The sequence below is a fragment of the Aedes aegypti genome, chromosome 3 (genome assembly GCF_002204515.2).
Source record: "Aedes aegypti strain LVP_AGWG chromosome 3, AaegL5.0 Primary Assembly, whole genome shotgun sequence".
Taxonomy (NCBI): domain Eukaryota; kingdom Metazoa; phylum Arthropoda; class Insecta; order Diptera; family Culicidae; genus Aedes; species Aedes aegypti.
In genome coordinates this window covers 295,679,018-295,696,081 of record NC_035109.1, presented here as the reverse complement: position 1 = coordinate 295,696,081, position 17,064 = coordinate 295,679,018, and the positions used below count along the sequence as shown (strand labels likewise).

Genomic DNA, 17,064 nt, shown 5'->3' with positions numbered 1-17,064 from the left:
TCTTGGAATCCATGATAAACTTGGCAATAAATGTGTCAAGATGCGCGATAACTAAGTAAGCGAGTCCCAAGTAATGGGACTGGTATGCGGGTATATTTGAATTTGAAGAGGAAAGTACTCGGATAACGAGTCCCATTGGCAAGTATCTTGAATTTGTATATAAAAAACAACCGCATTCACAATATTTTAGTAGCTGTTCATTTTCTTGTACTCTAATGATAATGTGTTGAGTAATGTCACTAGAATTTTCTGCTGCCTGCAGCGGCGTTACGAAAACCTTTGCAATAATGTTCAATTGCGTTTTTCTCGACATGATGATTTTCCTGATGGGAGTGTATTGCGAGTATGGGCAGCAATCCTCTTGAAAATTTTGAATATTCGTATGGAAAACGATTTTGGAAACTTCACACCCCAGTTTCTCAATGCCTACTTCTTACAGATGGGACTGACTTGCGATTCAAGGCAGTATTGCTCAAAGAATAGGAAAAAATATCTTTATCATGCAGACATCTAATTGGCATTTCGGAAGCTTCAAAAAAATCTCAAGCATTTTCGATTGTTTAATTGTTATTGCTTCAAATCGTTTACGCCTATCGGTTTCTCCGATATCCAGTTTTCCGATGTGGAGATTGTCTCTGGGTAGACTGAGTTTCGCTTTACCACCGGGTGCGTTCGCGTTCCATTGATGCTTCCCGCGATTACGCCCCCGAGGATGGTCAGCGATCCAAACGCCGTCTGGGGTACCAACTGTCCGAACACGATTGTGGCTCCCACAAATGGTGCTCCCAGTAGCCAGAACTGAAAATAGGAGAAAATTCCAAGCTGAAGAGAATTCTTTTCAATCGATATGAGCTAGATATTTGTACTCACCCTCGCCCACACTATAGTTGAATAGACGGCTCCATTCTTTTTGTTTGCACTCACAAGTTCCGAAGTGCACGTTGTCAGTATAGACAAACAAGTAGAAATGCTCATCTTTGAGATCATTGCCGTAAGCATTAGAAGAGCAACTCTTTTGTTCCCTGTAACTGGAGGGGAATATAAATGAATGCAGTCAGTACATATACTCTTTGAAGAAAAAACAGTTTTGAAAGACTTACTTTCTGGTGGTATTAGCCATGCTACATAGGCCACTAGGCCACCAATAATGTTGAACAATCCAGCCCAAAACCATTTGTTCTTCGTGAACATGATCAGATAGAAGCCAATAAAGGTTCCAATTATTTCCGATAATCCTACATTTAGAAGAGGCGTTTCATTGATTATTTTATAATTTGACTCGAAAAACGTTTTGAACCATACCTGCAATTACTGTGTTGATCTGCAGATGCTCTCGCCCAAAAGCTCGGATATTCAGCAGCATTCCGTAGTACACCACGATGAAAATGGACCAAGCCAGATGGACACAAATGAGATCCTTCTTGGATGCTTTCTCCTCCCAAATCTTCCACCAGGGATCGGGATCCGCTTGCACCACTGCCGCATCGGAGAACGTCTTCAGCTGGTGTTCGAAGTCGCTGGGGATGCGATTTTCGGTCCCATTACATCTGGCCGCCTCCATCAGATACGTGTTGGCCTCACGCACTCGTCCACGCTTCAGAAGCCACCGAGGAGAATCAGGGATCCACCTGTTGTTTATTTAAAGGAAGATTTTAATGGCTATGAGTTCGCTGAAGTTAGCAACAACTTCCACCCACCTGTGCAAGATGATCAGCACGAACGTGGGCAGAGAGATCGCCAAATACAGCTGGGACCAGCTGCTCCAGAAGCTGGCCACTCCGGGAAGCATTATCACACCGATTGACCAAAACTGCTCGAACAGACAGATGGTGGCGGTTTTGAACTTGCCGCCGGTGATGTCACTCACTGCAATTGAGGAAGGAACGCATAAGCACTTCTATCAAAGTTGCTTCAATCATTGAAAGACATGGATTTCAAAGTCCCGGAAGGTCCGAGAACGGACAAACAGACATCACACTCTCATCGCTGTCACCAACTTTTTAACGATCGATTCAAACATACGGTAGGTGGTCAATCGACCACCCGCAGCGCTCGCGTCGTTTTTTTTTTTCGTGTTTGATGTTTACACACTACCGCCACCTGTTGGTCCATCAGCCAACTGCAGAGGTTTTAGCATTGGGCGTACATGTTTTCGCGACTATGATCGCATTTTTTTCTAGATGTTACGTCTGTTTCTCTGTATTCAGAACTTGACGGATGTTCCTAGATCCTGGCAATGTTTTGTTAAGGGATGATAAGGTCCACAAAGGTCAGGCATTCACACTAGTCAGCAAGAATCTTCACGGCTCTTCGCAGAACTTCATGGACCTTCGTACACCATAGCGAATCGTCATAGACCTTAGTGGACCTTGCCAAACCTTCTATGACTTTCGCAAACGATCACGGATCTTCACGGATAACTGTGACTTCAGCAGAATTTCTCTTCGGAGTCCATGCAATAATTGAAAACTGTCAATTGATCATTGATTAAGCATGTATATTGAAGGTCTTGGTAAGGAACTCCACAGAGCGCTCAACAATCCTTACAGAAGGCTCATCAAAGGTGATCTTCACAAGAACATCCACTTCAATCCGACCTTAATTCTAGGAAGTTTACTTTCTTGAATAATTGTGACGTAACTATCATCTAGAAATGGTCTCCGATCGAATGTTTGATCGATGAAAGCAATCATGACCTAAGTATTCAAAATTTACTCTGATATCTATTTATAGCCCATACTCACTTATAACGCCTCCCGCTGTATACATAAAGCCACAGCAAATTGCACTCAAACACCGGAACATCATGTGCAGCTCGAAAACGTTGATCAAGCCCGTAAAACAGCCGCTAATGATTTGTGCATACATTCCTGTAAACGCGCAAATGGACCATGTGAGAGGATGATACATCAACTTTTCGGGATTGCTATCTCAAACAGTGTGAAAGTGAACCTACCCAACAACATGATATTTCTGGGGCTTATCGTCTTCAGCAGCTCCGTAGTTATAATTCCTCCCAGTAGAACACCGAAAAGATGGAAAAATTGAGTTGTCGCCACCAGAATGTCCCTGTAATGAAATAATTACGTCAAATCGATCACGTTTTTTTAATGCTTCTAATCATCGAACCTACCTCGAACACACTAGATCGAACTGAGTAATGATAGAGGTGTAGTCAGTGTGATGTTCGAACGACTCACAGGGAATCACTTTGGTGTTGTTGTTCATTGGCTCAACCCAAGGTTTTATGTTCGGCTCATTGAAGTACTGGAAAGAAACAAAGAATAATTGATGAGAAATGTGTTTGCATGGGGCTTCCTTAGCCGAATGTTTAGAGTCCGCGGCTACAAAGCAAAGCCATGCTGAAGGTGTCTGGGTTCGATTCCCGGTCGGTCCAGGATCTTTTCGTAATTGAAAATTTCCTTGACTTCCCTGGGCATAGAGTATCATCGTACCTGCCACACGATATACGAATGCGAAAATGGCAACTTTGGCAAAGAAAGCTATCAGTTAACAGCTGTGGAAGTGCTCATAAGAACACTAAGCTGAGAAGCAAGCTCTGTCCCAGTTTGAACGTAATGCCAAGAAAAAGAATAAGAAGAAGATGTCATCACTTTCAATTTGGATATAGGCAAAAAAGGGCTTCGTAGTGTTTTAAGTGAAAGAAATTCGTATTTAAATCAAACAATTATATTTCTGTATAAACTAATACATGTCATCGGTTAGAATTCGGATTTCTCTTATTGTTTTATCCAATAAACGCTTCAAATTTAGTTGTACTACATGTCGTTGGTTTGATACTTGTTTTAAAGGTACACAGTTGAAACAAATAAGTTTTTTCGTAATTTTCGTAAGTAAAACAAATTTTGAGTGTATCCAAAAATTACTATTTCCGGCCAAACACTAGATTTCTACAAAAGAATTCATGCCACAAAAACTACATGTCATTGCTTTGAACATTGTTTCACGGGCAAACAGGATGGAAACTTAGGGTTTTTCGTAGGTTTTTCAATAAAATAAATTTTGAGCGTAATTCAAAGTTTATATTTCTGCTGAAACCTGTTCACTGAACCTATTCAAAATATTTTATGTTGAAAAACTACATGTTATGATTCTACCCCATTACTCCGAATTTACAATAACCTTCACATGATGACGTTTATGACATTTCCCCATGATATTGGAATTCGGGGTAATGGGGTAGAATCACATGTTATTACTTTCAAGTATGATTTATATGGAAGCATATTAAAAACTAGAAACTTATGAAGTTTTTAGGTATGATCAATTTTGAGTGTAATTTCGTATTTCTATTACTTATTAAGAAATGTTTGCTGGACTATTGCAACCAAATTAATGTCAAAAAAACATTTTGGCAAAAAGTTAAGAAAAAGAGGTATTGTTTAGTTCTTCTCAGTAATTTTAATTTTGAGTGTAATCAAAAGAAAATATGATCTAGATCAGTAACAAGTAATCTAGATCAAAACCAAAGGGATCAAAATGTAGTGCAACTTATTCCAAAATACTTTGTCGAAGATACCAAACCTCTATCATACATATCCAAAGCACTAGAAGTTCAGCTGTCGATATCAGCGACCTACCCTAATTTGCCTCGTTAGGGATGCTCGAATTGTTTGTTTTCTAATACATGAGCTATTCTTCTTATCATTCACGAATATTTAAACTTAAAGTAGTAACTTTTTCAGTAAGATTTGACACGATTCTCATGCAGTTTCAGTTAACAAAAAAATTGTATTGGTGCAATTGCTCTAGTGGAAATTTGAACACCCCTAGGAATAGTTTCTCCCATTCGTACAAAACTTGAGGATAGGATATGGACATAAGATACGTGAAAGAATTTCGAAAATTGGTTGAACCATCACTGAGATATAGCCGAAAATCCATATAGATGTTTTTGACCCCGGGGCTCCGCGTTATACTTTTGATCGCGGGACTCCTAGTTTTAATACTATTTATGTTTTCACTGGCGGAACATTACTCGTTAAATAAGAAAATAGAATATACTCATTAGTTAATCACGATTCTCATTCAAGAACAATAGTTTTCATTTCATACAAAATCTCCATTATTGATATTTTTATATTCTCATTATATAAACTTGATAGCAAAAAAATGCTTGAGACAAATTTCCGTGATGAAGACTTTTTAAATAAGAAAGTTTCTATAAAAAAAAAACAAAGAACAACTTTCGAGCGCAAAAAAGCAATATTTATTTTGTTGAAATAAATACGTTTTGATGATAACATAAGTATCTTGAAATATTTATGATCCATAACTCGATATCGAGATACAAATATCGAATAAGGGAGAGGTGACTGTAGTACCATTCAACATGCTTATACAGTCGACTCTCCACATCTCGATGTTCTACATCTCGATATCTCTCCCTATGTCGATGATTGTTTCGGTTCCTTCATTCTGCATACGATTTCTCTCTCCATATCTCGATATCTCCTTATCTCGAAATGTTCCTGTTGATTTTTTGTTCCCAATTTTCTCTCCATATGTCGATACGAACACACTAGGAGTCAAAGGTTACAAGACCAGATTTCAGCGATTCAGAACAATTTGGAAACTCGAAATGAAGTTTATTATTTGTTTGTTTATTATTTTCCTAGTAACGGAGTGATTTTCAATCTAGTGTTCATTAAATTAAACCGAAAATCCGTCACGATCTCACTTTCTCCTTCACAACTCTACATCTCCTTCGGCTCTCTTAGATGCCCTATTCGACTCTCTTAAGCGTGTCTACGAACAACTGTGAGAGATTTTATTTTTAGCGTCGCACTGTTGCCTTGTTTGTACCACACTACTCATAAAGCCAACGTTGGCTCAATGAGATGGTTAGTATGTGTCCGGCTTTCGACGTGGTCGTATCTTGTCAAATCGACCCCCTTTGCGATAGAGAGATCGGTGCTCTTTTTTTAACAAAATGTCATAAATGCTTGATTAGTTCTATCATATTAGGATGAAATTGTTTTCTAACACAGAACACCTAGATAAAAGAAATGAATGTAATGTTTGGAAGGATACTTATAAAGAACTAGTGGTCCCGGCAAACTTCGTCTTGCCATCAAGTAGGCTGCTGAAAAAGTCATGGAACGTCCTATACGAAATGGCAGTTCCGTTCATTCCCGTTGTTTTCTTACTTTCCTGGTGAATATCCTGTGCCTTTCATACACACAAACACGTCGGATCAGTTCAAAATTATAATTATATAAGATTTTTTTAAATACGCCTTTAAAAGCATTTGAATTGTCAAAAAAAGTTCAGAATTATAATGATATAAGATTTTTTTAAATCCGCCTTTAAAAGCATTTGAATTGTCAAAACCAATAATGTCAAAAATAATGAAACAATAAGTCTCTTGTTATATGTATGTCACCTCGCAAGCAAAAAACATATTTTTAGCATTGGCGTAAATAGGGAGGGGCCAGGGGGCTCAATTCAAATCAAAGCATATAAATACCATAGTGATTTTAATGCTATTCAAGTAAGATACTTTCACTACAAATATCATAAAAATTGTTTAAAAGTTGGAAATTTTTTTGACTACTTGTTGCTATCTGATGTAAAAATTTGTATTTTAGGTCAAAGGTATAATTTAATCCTATGTTCAAATTTTGGTTTCGAGAGGTTTAGAGAAAAGAATCGCTCGCTACAGAGCAACAAAAATTCAAATTAGCAAGCGTTTTTTCCTTCAAAGGCTTGTTTTTTTTGCCTTTTTGGCTTTAAGAGGTTAGATTTTCATATTGATTTTGAACCTCAATTGAACAGATACATTTAAAACTATATCTTGCTTTATAACTCTGCTTAAATTCGAGTTCAAATCGAATTGGAAAGGTAAATTTGTTTCGTGATTAGAGTCTGCTTTTAAATCTTTGTATTTCATTCCAGATATATGTGATTGAGTTGAATACGTCATCTTGGCAATATAAAACAAAAAAAAAAGATTTTTAAATACGAATAGAATAGAATTTTTAAATATTCCATAAAACTGACATTTGGTATCAAAGAAAGTTGATCAATCGATTTTGGGTGATTTTTAGGTTTAGGCTCGGTATGAAAGTGCGCCACTATCCAGCTTTTTACGAGCGCTAATGGCTGCCGCAAACAGGCTCGCTTTCTAGTAGGGATTAAACGATTTGACGTTTAGTTTGGGTCCGTTCAATCCAGCTTTTTACGAGCGCTAATGGCTGCCGCAAACAGACTCGCTTTCTGGTGGGGATCAAACGATAAGTCATTAGTGGTTTTAAAAACCTGGATAATTGATTCACAAATATAATCGAAACAAACATTGTAAAGTTATCTAAATCTTTCACGATTTTTATCTCTCATGAGAAAGGGCCGTGCCCCCCCTCAAGTCTGATGGCTATTTACGCCCATGATTTTTAGTGGGATTATATCTAACAAACAAATTCTACTTAAAATTGTATCTTCGCAATCCTCATTTTCTTCGAGTGAATGTCATACCGGGATAATGATAAATATTGCTTTTATTGCCTTTTTATGTTCCCATAGCCCAGCGGATCATCTTGCTTGTGTAATAATGTGGAAATAGTAGTTTACGCAACAAGTTGCAGAATGATTTTTTTTTTACAGAATGAGTCGTAAATTTATCCTACGAGGCTTTCCAAGTGGGATAATTACGACGAGTGCTGTAAAAATCCAGTTCTGCAACGAGTTGGGTACAACAATTTTTTGCAATTTCGTAGAAGACCACTTGAGGGTATCAGAAATAATATATACTGTCGCCACACGTAATTGAAAAGCAAATTTCACCATGTTTTTTTTTATCGATATGTGATATAAAAAGAAAGCTCTCTGCAAAATTTCAGTGAAAAATCTCTGTTTTCCGATTTCTGACATTTTTCTAGTTTACTGACTTTTTCGGTAGTTCCAAAACCCAGTAAAATTTGACCGACCCCAGTAATTTAATCTAAGTGTGTACTTCAGAGCAAGAAAGTAGGCCGTTTCATGACAGATTGGCCTGATGAAAAACAGCTTATTACGATGAGAAATTGCAAAAATATTTATTAAGGCGAAGTAGGCCGTCATTGAAATTTGTACGCGGTGTTGATGATTGTTACTAATTCATCTCACAATTTCGAATCAAAGAAAATCAGTTGGTTTTGCACTGACACAGCTGAAAAAGAATCACCATACTTTATGCATGTTAGCGCGTACAGTGTTATATTTTCAAGTCATTATAAACTATCAAAACTGAGTTTTATCACTTTGAAATGCAAGCTGAAAAGTCATCATTGTTGCTAAAACGAATGACGGGCTACATAGCCTTAAACACACTAGATACCCTAGAAGACAATGACAATTCATTGTCTTATCCCAAATTATTCGCCATGCAGTGTTTTTAAGGCACCATATTGTTTTTTTTTTATGTTGTAAATATATATATTTGAATCATCATCAGATTTTTGATCTCAAGATTTGAAAACAGTAAAAATAATATTATAAAATTTTATTAGAAATCTAAATAATGAATTTATTTGGCAAATCTAATGATCTTTACTCTCACATATTCACCTGGTTTGATGTCACACAACGTGAATTGAACGATTAATAAAGGCGAACTGGTTTTCTCAGAGCAAAATAGCGTTTTTCATCATCAATTTTGATTCGCACATAAATTTACAGTTAAATAATAATTAACTTCAGTTAAAATCCTACAATAAAGCTTGTCCATGTTTGAACCAGCACATTTTTAATTGCTGACATTGCAATACTTACATCTGCAATACGAACCTATCTATGCATTTGTTTTGCACTTATGTTTTGTTGAACAAAATATAATACATATTTATGTATACCGTAAAACGGGGTAACTTTAATAGATTTTTCGAAGAAAACTTGTATATTTATGCATGCTGTTTCAAAGAATTATAGTTTATATTTTTAAAACAAGTACTGGCATCCCAGCTACCGATTCCAGTTGATAGATTGCCGAAAGATTTATTTTGTATGGATATATAATTTTTCATATAATCGAATGTCGGCTTTCTGTTTTAAGGTAACTTTGATAATCGAACAAAATTGAATGAATTACGTAACATTTATAGGGCATTACATACCTCTAGGCGTTTAACGTTATATGGGAATTTCTGACTTAGATTACAAAAATGGTCCCAGTTTGTGAAAATAGTATTCGCTAAGAGATTTGAGACCATATTCAAGTTCTATGATAACTAGGCTGTCAAAGATTAGTGACCAACTATTCGAAACTACATCAAATAGTGATCGTAGAACAGATTGTTTGTAAGCGTTTCGAAAATGCTAAAAACGTTTCAATTTTTAAAATTCGTATATAAAGCCTCAAATGGTCTCAATTTAAATGAAAACAGCTCTTACATGAAGTGTCATACTAGTATACTTTAGTTTTGCATTCGTTTTACTTAACTGATTAGCAGAAATTATGATATTTGGTTTAGTATGTGATGGGTAACGCATTATCAATGTTACCCGCATTATCAAAATTACCCCGTTTTACGATACCTAAACTCATGCACTGAAAATATTCTACAAGCTGGATCAATGTGTTTCACACGTGAATTTTCACTAATTGTAAAACACATCGATCGATGGTGTAAAACCAGTCGCTATCGGCAATCGAAATTAAAATGTAAAACACGTTAATTTACAAATTATCGAAAACTTTGCAATAGGATTTATTAGTGATTGCTTGATTTTCTGATTCCAGGCACCCATTACGGGCACCCGGTTTCTCCAAAAATAACATGTCATTTAACATGTTACGCGTAGATGGAAAATGTGAGTCCTTGTCATGATAGGCAAACTAGTTCTACTAGTGATGGATATCGCCATTGTAAAACACGTTCAAATCATGTGTAAAAGACTTTGCTATCGAACCAAAGTCAATCCTTCACAGAATCACAAGTTTTACACGTCATTTCACTTTGCAATTCGACACGACAGATCCACGTTGAAAAGAATGTGGATCGAACGTGTGGATTATTTTCAGTGTGTAATATTTACAACAGCTATATGTTGCACAAGCTCCTCCGTCTGCGCTTTTTCCAGTCTTATATAAGTATGAACAGAACATTTTCACTAGTCATATTGGAGTCATTGTGATTTACAAGAGATATGTTGTGTTATTTGGGTGGGTTTGACCTGAGACGAGACTCGCGAAGACGGTCTTCTTTTTTGTGATTGCTGAGTTATTTTCTTATTCGACTTTGTGTTCCATGCGCAAGCCGTTCAAACTCTCACATGAACATCTCAGCAAAAAATGATTCCGTTGGCATCACATCGAATCATAAATAGCCTTTTAAGTGAAATTTCATGCCAGCAAACGTAGCAGGCATTAGAAATAACTAATCTTGTGTTTAGATTTATCAGAAACTTCGAAAAACTCCTCCACCGACTGAGGTTTTTAAATACAATACTTTTCACTTTTTCAGCCATAAAAACGGGGGGGGTGCATTTGACGTTTCGTGACAGCGGAATCTGGGCTGCATATGACGTTGATATTTTTCCTCTTCGCGAGTCTCTTTCAGGGTTTGACATCTAATTACAATTTCATCAAAGTACTACGAAGTTATAAATCAAGTACTGCTTTGAGCCGTTCTGTTCTTATATTATATATAATATTATATATAATATTATATATAAAACACTTACACTGAAGATTGATTATATGTTCATTAAGAATATTAGATAGTACATATAAGTTTGGAAAACCAAAGACATTTTAGTATATTTTTTAATTTGTATGTTATGATTGAATAATTGTATGGTGCATTTGAATCGACGTAACAATTTCAGTACTTTGAGTAGGAAACGCTTTTGTTGTTACCTTGACTTTGACTTTAACAATCAAAATACCTTCAACTACATCAATTTGACATATTAACGTATAATAATTCCGGGAAGTGGATTGAATGCATAAAAGTAAGAGATAAAACATTATGGCATGGAATTTGAACTCATCTTTTTAAGGGGCCGAGAAACAGGCAGTGAATGAGTCTAAAAAGAGCAATCGCAAACAATTTTCATGTCATAACCTTGTCGTTTGATCAGTACGAACTTCTGCCCCGTACAATGCGAGCCCCCACTATAGGGCATTTGACGTGCAATACTAGATGTTATATTTCTTGTAATACAAATGTAACTTTAAAAAAAACTAGTACTATGTTTTGAACGTAGTATGTTAAGATATAACTTGCCCAAGAGCTGAAATACTTTTATCATCTTCATGGCATTACGTCCTCACTGGGACAGAGCCTGCTTCTCAGCTTAGTGTTCTTATGAGCACTTCCACATTTATTAACTGAGAGCTTTCTTTGCCAAAGTTACCATTTTCGCATTCGTATATCGTGTGGCAGGTACGATTATACTATATGCCCAGGAAATTCAAGGAAATTTCCTTTACGAAAAGATCCTGGACCGCCCGGGATTCAAACCCAGACACCTTCAGCATGGCTTTGCTTTGTAGCCGCGGACTCTAACCACTCGACTAAGGAAGGCCCCAAATACTTTGAATACAATTTAAAGAAATTTGGCTTCCTGCCCGTGGGTTTAGTGAGTAGAAGCATTAACCTAAGAATGCTAATGTCGCTGCTGTTCGTGTTACCAACATCTAGTTTGCCACAAACTGACAGCCTGAGTACCGGGCATCAAAGTGTCAAATTACTTATAATAACATAAACAACGACAAGGCATTGAACAAACAATGAAAACCCATAATTAAAGGTAAGAATAATTAAAATCAGTTTTGTGACAACAGCGCTACTAGCGTTCTACTACTTATATTTCTATTGTTTAGTGTTACCGAATATTTACCCACATCGTATCAAGGAGTGTGGGTTCGGTTTCCTCTTCAGTTCGGAAAACTTTTCTTCAGGAAAGTATTTCGACTGTACCCCTAGAGGTTGCATGCTAGCACGTTAATTCGCTTTTTAGGGCTTATAGGGTTTATATATAGCTTATCGGCTTAATAATAGCACTATATTAGCACGCAGGACGAATTAAAGTTCTGTTTGATTACTTGGGTAGTGTGGTGCTTCCTTCAAAGGACAAAATTGTCCACTTGAGTGTTGGTGTCTTCTGCAGAATGTTAGATACGAACTTTTGCACCGCATTACTCTACAAAAAAATTCTTCATCAACTAAGGCTATGTAGCTCGTCAATTGTTTTGACAGCCATGTTGACATTGCAACTCGCAATTTTAAATTAAAACAACTCAGTGATAAATATTAGTTCGAAACAGTATCACTATATATGCTCACATGTGGAAAGCATACTGGTAGGGGAAGCGGTGGTAAAATGAACACCTTAAGGAAATCATCTTGTGTCTGATAGAAAAACGAGGAATTTGTATAGTTCTATCGCATTACATCAAAAATAGGGATGTAATCTATGACAGCGACATAGATTCAGATTAAAATAGCTGAATTTTCACATATTTTCATCGCTATCAAAAAGCGATGCAAATGTTCATTTTACCTGCACTATGTGGGTAAAATGAACAGCGGTTGGTGGTAAAACGAACACCATGCAAAAAACGTGAGCAAAACAAATATTTTTGAAAATTTTTATTGCCCCACCGAAAATACATCCATTAAATATTGTAACCCATTCAAAAAGAATTCTAAAGGTATCAGATTTGACATCATATCATAACGATATTCACCTCACTGAAAAACCTCAAGTCTTCCGAGCTAAAAGTTACGTCAGTTCTAATTTTCAAGCGTGGTTTTCTAAAATCTTAGTTTTCGTTGATATTTTCACTTCAATTGACTTACGTATCAACTTGAACGCTAAGATTTATGCTTTAAATCGTCCGTGCGTGCTAAAAAATCATCGAAATTTGTTTTTTCTCGGTAAAAGGCACGGTGTTCATTTTACCACCCCTGTTCATTTTACCACCGCTTCCCCTACTTTTTTAACGAAGTCAGTGCAAATCACTGATTTTCTTAACTTCGAAATCGTGAGGTGACTTGACAACAATCCACATCGATGCATTCAAATTTCAATGACGGCCTACTTCACCCTCAACTGTTGATGATATCGTCACTAGGGTAACTAGATTATCGCAAATTTAACGAAGGCACATAGATGTTGAAGTTAAGGTGAAGATGAATCGAAGCCAAAGTTCATATTTTCAAAAGCACGGATCTGGAGAACCAAACATCCGTTTATGCTGAAAACCTAATCGATTGGTCACCACTAGCTAGTGACCAATCGATTAAGTTTTCAGCTTCAACGGATGTTTGGTTCTCCAGATCCGTTCTCTTGAAAATATGAAGTTTGGCTTCGATTCATCTTCACCTTAATTTGTCACTGGGTCACTTGGTCGTCAACGGAAGGCTATCAAAAAATTATTTGCTATACAAATTTCTTTAAAAAAAAAAAAAAAAACTATTTTATAAGTCTAATCGATTAAAATAACTCGGCGGAGTCAGTGTAGATCAAAAAATTCGCTCGACACTTCTCGGTCACTCGAGTTTTTCGCCAGTTGTCACTCTGTATGACTGGATTACTATGGCAGTCGAAGGGTGACATCTGAAATATGCGTGCTTGCTTTGATCGACAGTGACTCAATTTATAAAATGGACCTCTTAAAATTATCTAAAGAAAATCAGAAAATTTCTTTACCCATTCGGAAAAGAAATGTTTTTGCTCTCCTTGAACGAAACGGTATACTTAGCGTATCAAGTTAATGTTGAATGATCGGACGATAATTTATCGCTTAAAACCCTGGGGGAATCTAAATTGCATGTTAGTAAATCTATAGAAAAACAAAAAAAGGAATGATTGAAGAACCACTAGAAACATTTTCTGAAGTATTTCTACGAATATGTCTGCCAAAATCAAAGGACATGAATGAACAATCTTCACATCTTGAGATAATGTTGTAGGAATTCAATTGGTAATACCTAAAGCAATGTCTAGGGAAGTCAGAAAAACTATATGGCAAATTTTATGAAAAATGCAGTGAAATTTTTAGAAAAAGCTAATCAGAAACTGTCTAAGAAATCGTTTGTATCGCGTATATTCTAGAAAAATTCCTAGAGGAATATTTTAAGAATTCTAGCTAAAATCCTTGGAGGAAAAAAAGATGAACAACTGGAAAATTTTCTGAGAGATTCAATAATAGATTTGTTTGTAGCGTTCTCTGAAGAAATTTCATGAACAAGTGACTTGAATTCAGTCTAACAAATCGAAATTTTTACATATCATCCACAAAAACTGATGATAATTTTCATATTACCTACATTACGCGGGTATTATCGATGGTGGTAAAATGAACACATCGTCTAAAATATATCTTTGAACAAATGTAATCTATGAAAACATATTAATTTAGCTTTTAAACAGAATTCACTATGCAGTTTTCAAAAGTTATCGTATAAAACGGCATTTATATTCAAAATGAAATCAAGAATACTTAAATAATTGTATATTTACATTATTTTACTAATACCTTGTTATAGACAAATTATTATCATTTCTTGATCATACTTATTTATTTGATTGTTTTATGAAGATTTAAGCTAGGTGTTCGTTTCACGACCACAGGCCATCATACAAGAAATTAGTCACAAAATTTGAATTAGAATAAGGTGGGGCAAAAGTTCAACCTTAGTGGAGTAATCAATATTTCCAGATGAACTATAGCCGTTGAAAAGAAATAAATACCTCACAGTTGCTGAACAAACTTGTGTTCAAATGTTTACCTATTTTTATAACTGATTGTCATAAACGAACTTTTAGGGAAGAGTTCGAATCAAGTGTGGGACAAAAGTTCACTGGCTGAAACACAAAATATCGATACTTTTACTCAAAAAACTGCCATAAACAGGGCTAGGGGAAGATGGGCCAATACGCACTGTTGGAGTAAAATGGCCCGACTCATTGGATCATTCCTAGATCCTTTCAATTTGTATAATTTGAAAAACGATGTTCAAATATGTTTACCCAAGAGTTGCTGCTACAACCCTTCGACATAAACTCATAAATTTTCCTTTAATTTCCCGGTGAAATTTCACATTTTGTTTACGTTTTTGCCTAAGTCGTAAGCTTCTCCGATGATTTTATTAACGAATAAGTATTTCCACGCCACAGAGCAAGCTCATGGGGAAGCATGATTGCTGACTCTTCGATCTCCATACTAAATGGCATTCTACCCCACCCATTTGGTCAATTTGAACAACCCCCATTTTTCAACCAACTTTTCGACACGATTTAAAACCGCAAAAAACTGAAATTTGCGAAATGTTTTCATTGTGTTTGCTAGCAAATATTGTAAAGTTACTGTTAAGACTTCGAATGTCCTTCAAATGTGGATCCTTTTACAAGATAACGACACAAATCCTTATAGTGGCGTTTTGGATCATTTTACCCTAATTGTAGAATATCCAAATATAGCAGTTGTTTGCAAAACCAAGTAAAAACCTGAAATTGTTGTGCCTTTTTCTAACAGTTTTTCTGACAGGCATATTTTGTAATATTAAAGGTAATATGTGAATTTTAGGTAATTTACAAACCTTTCCGCGAAATAATATACGACTCAAACTTTTGCCTCACTATGGGCCAAAAATGGTTATAATGCATTTATACAAACACTGATACACCTTAATGTACCTAGAAACGCCCTTACATAAAAATCGAATAAGGTTCCATTTTCATTTTGTTCCATGCAGCGAAACCTCGACCGGAAATTAAAATGTTTACGTCTAAAACCAATAAACAACCCTAACTTTTTCAAATGTAAATCGGTTTCTATAATACTTGGATTGAAAGTTACCCCCACTAGAACCCCAACTTTTGTCTACGTAACAGTATATATTGCTTAAAACGTCCTTCTTCTTGGCTATTGTCCTCTATGAGGACAGCTTAGAATGTAGTTTAGACTACACTACCTTACTTAGCTCTGGTTACTTTAAAATCAACACTTATTCCCCAGGCTCATTCTTCATACATTTAGCAAACTCACCTGCAAGCTATGCTCCATGGCATCTTCGAACACGTTGCAATAGTCGATGGTGAACTCTTCGTCATGTACTTCCTCCTTGATCGGATGCGAAACCTTGATCCACTCCGTCGTATTAAAGTTGGCATGGATGGGCACCGGGGGCTTACAGAAGAATTCACCTGCAATCGGGAATTGAATTGGGGTCATTCGGAAGACCTTCTCGGATCACTGTGACTAGTTTTCACCACTATCCCACTGTGCTCACTCACCATGCTTAGGAACTGGGGCCGTGAAAATCAGACACGCCATAAACCACGATGAGGGAATTTTGCACAAATAAATTAGCAAGATCGCCCTGAGCTGCCATGAGCCAAAATCTTTCATTATCGACGATAGCAAATCCGCCATTTTGAAACGATTTCTTTGAGCAATGTCGTCTCAATAAAAGAAAAGTATCGAAGTGTGGCTTCTTTTCCTTGAACCGTTTTGCGTTTGTCTTGAGCTTAGTTTAGTTTTGACCTGATTTCCGTGACTTAGGTGACTAGAGGATCTTTTCTGAATAGAGATTTGTACTGTACGATTTCTTTGCAGTCAACTTGATTACACTTTTTTCCAGCTAGTGCTCGCCGAATTTTATCCGAGCGGCCAGTGGGACAAAGTAATCCTCATTTTCGATAAAGATCTCTTGCAATTTCAGACAAATAAAAAAAAAATCACGATATCACTGTACTTTTCAAAGCACTACAACGCAACGGCCACGGGCTGTTCAAGTTAGTCTTGCTTCTGGGAATTGCTCTACGGACTTCGACACATGATCCCGCAAAATTCGCGTAAACTACTAAGCTGCGGTGGCTTATGGGTTACGATTAAATAGGTCCGCCAGGCAAAACTTCGATCGAAGAAGTGCAAATATCCCATCCAAATACTCGATCACCATCCAAGGTGGCTATTCTGATATGGATTCGATTTCGAGGAAAATGACCATATCGTACAAACCTAACCCCATATGACGGTAATAAAATTAACACCTATGCGCTAACTGGAGCAAACGAGAGGTGTTTTCATTAAGAATTTTGTACTTTTCATGT

General features: G+C 36.4%; 1 protein-coding gene across 1 annotated transcript; it reads right to left on the bottom strand.

Annotated features, from left to right (window-relative positions):
• Positions 1–549: 549 nt before the first annotated feature.
• On the bottom strand, positions 550–16,827 carry LOC5577084 (solute carrier family 22 member 8). Its single transcript, XM_001663123.2, has 10 exons — positions 16,246–16,827; positions 15,998–16,155; positions 3,134–3,267; positions 2,957–3,069; positions 2,745–2,870; positions 1,698–1,866; positions 1,303–1,628; positions 1,101–1,235; positions 871–1,028; positions 550–798 (listed from the first exon to the last, which is right to left on the bottom strand). Exons 1-10 carry the CDS (start codon positions 16,382–16,384, stop codon positions 568–570), a joined length of 1,689 nt encoding a protein of 562 aa, XP_001663173.2. The 5' UTR covers positions 16,385–16,827; the 3' UTR covers positions 550–567.
• Between the last annotated feature and the right edge of the window lie 237 nt (positions 16,828–17,064).

Coding starts and splice junctions, on each gene's coding strand:
- LOC5577084 (XM_001663123.2), bottom strand. CDS start 16,384: ATGGCGGATTTGCTATCGTCGATAATGAAAGATTTTGGCTCATGGCAG. Junction 2,871..2,956: donor CAGAAATATCATGTTGTTGG/GTAGGTTCACTT, acceptor GCGCGTTTACAG/GAATGTATGCACAAATCATT. Junction 1,236..1,302: donor GATCAACACAGTAATTGCAG/GTATGGTTCAAA, acceptor TTCTAAATGTAG/GATTATCGGAAATAATTGGA.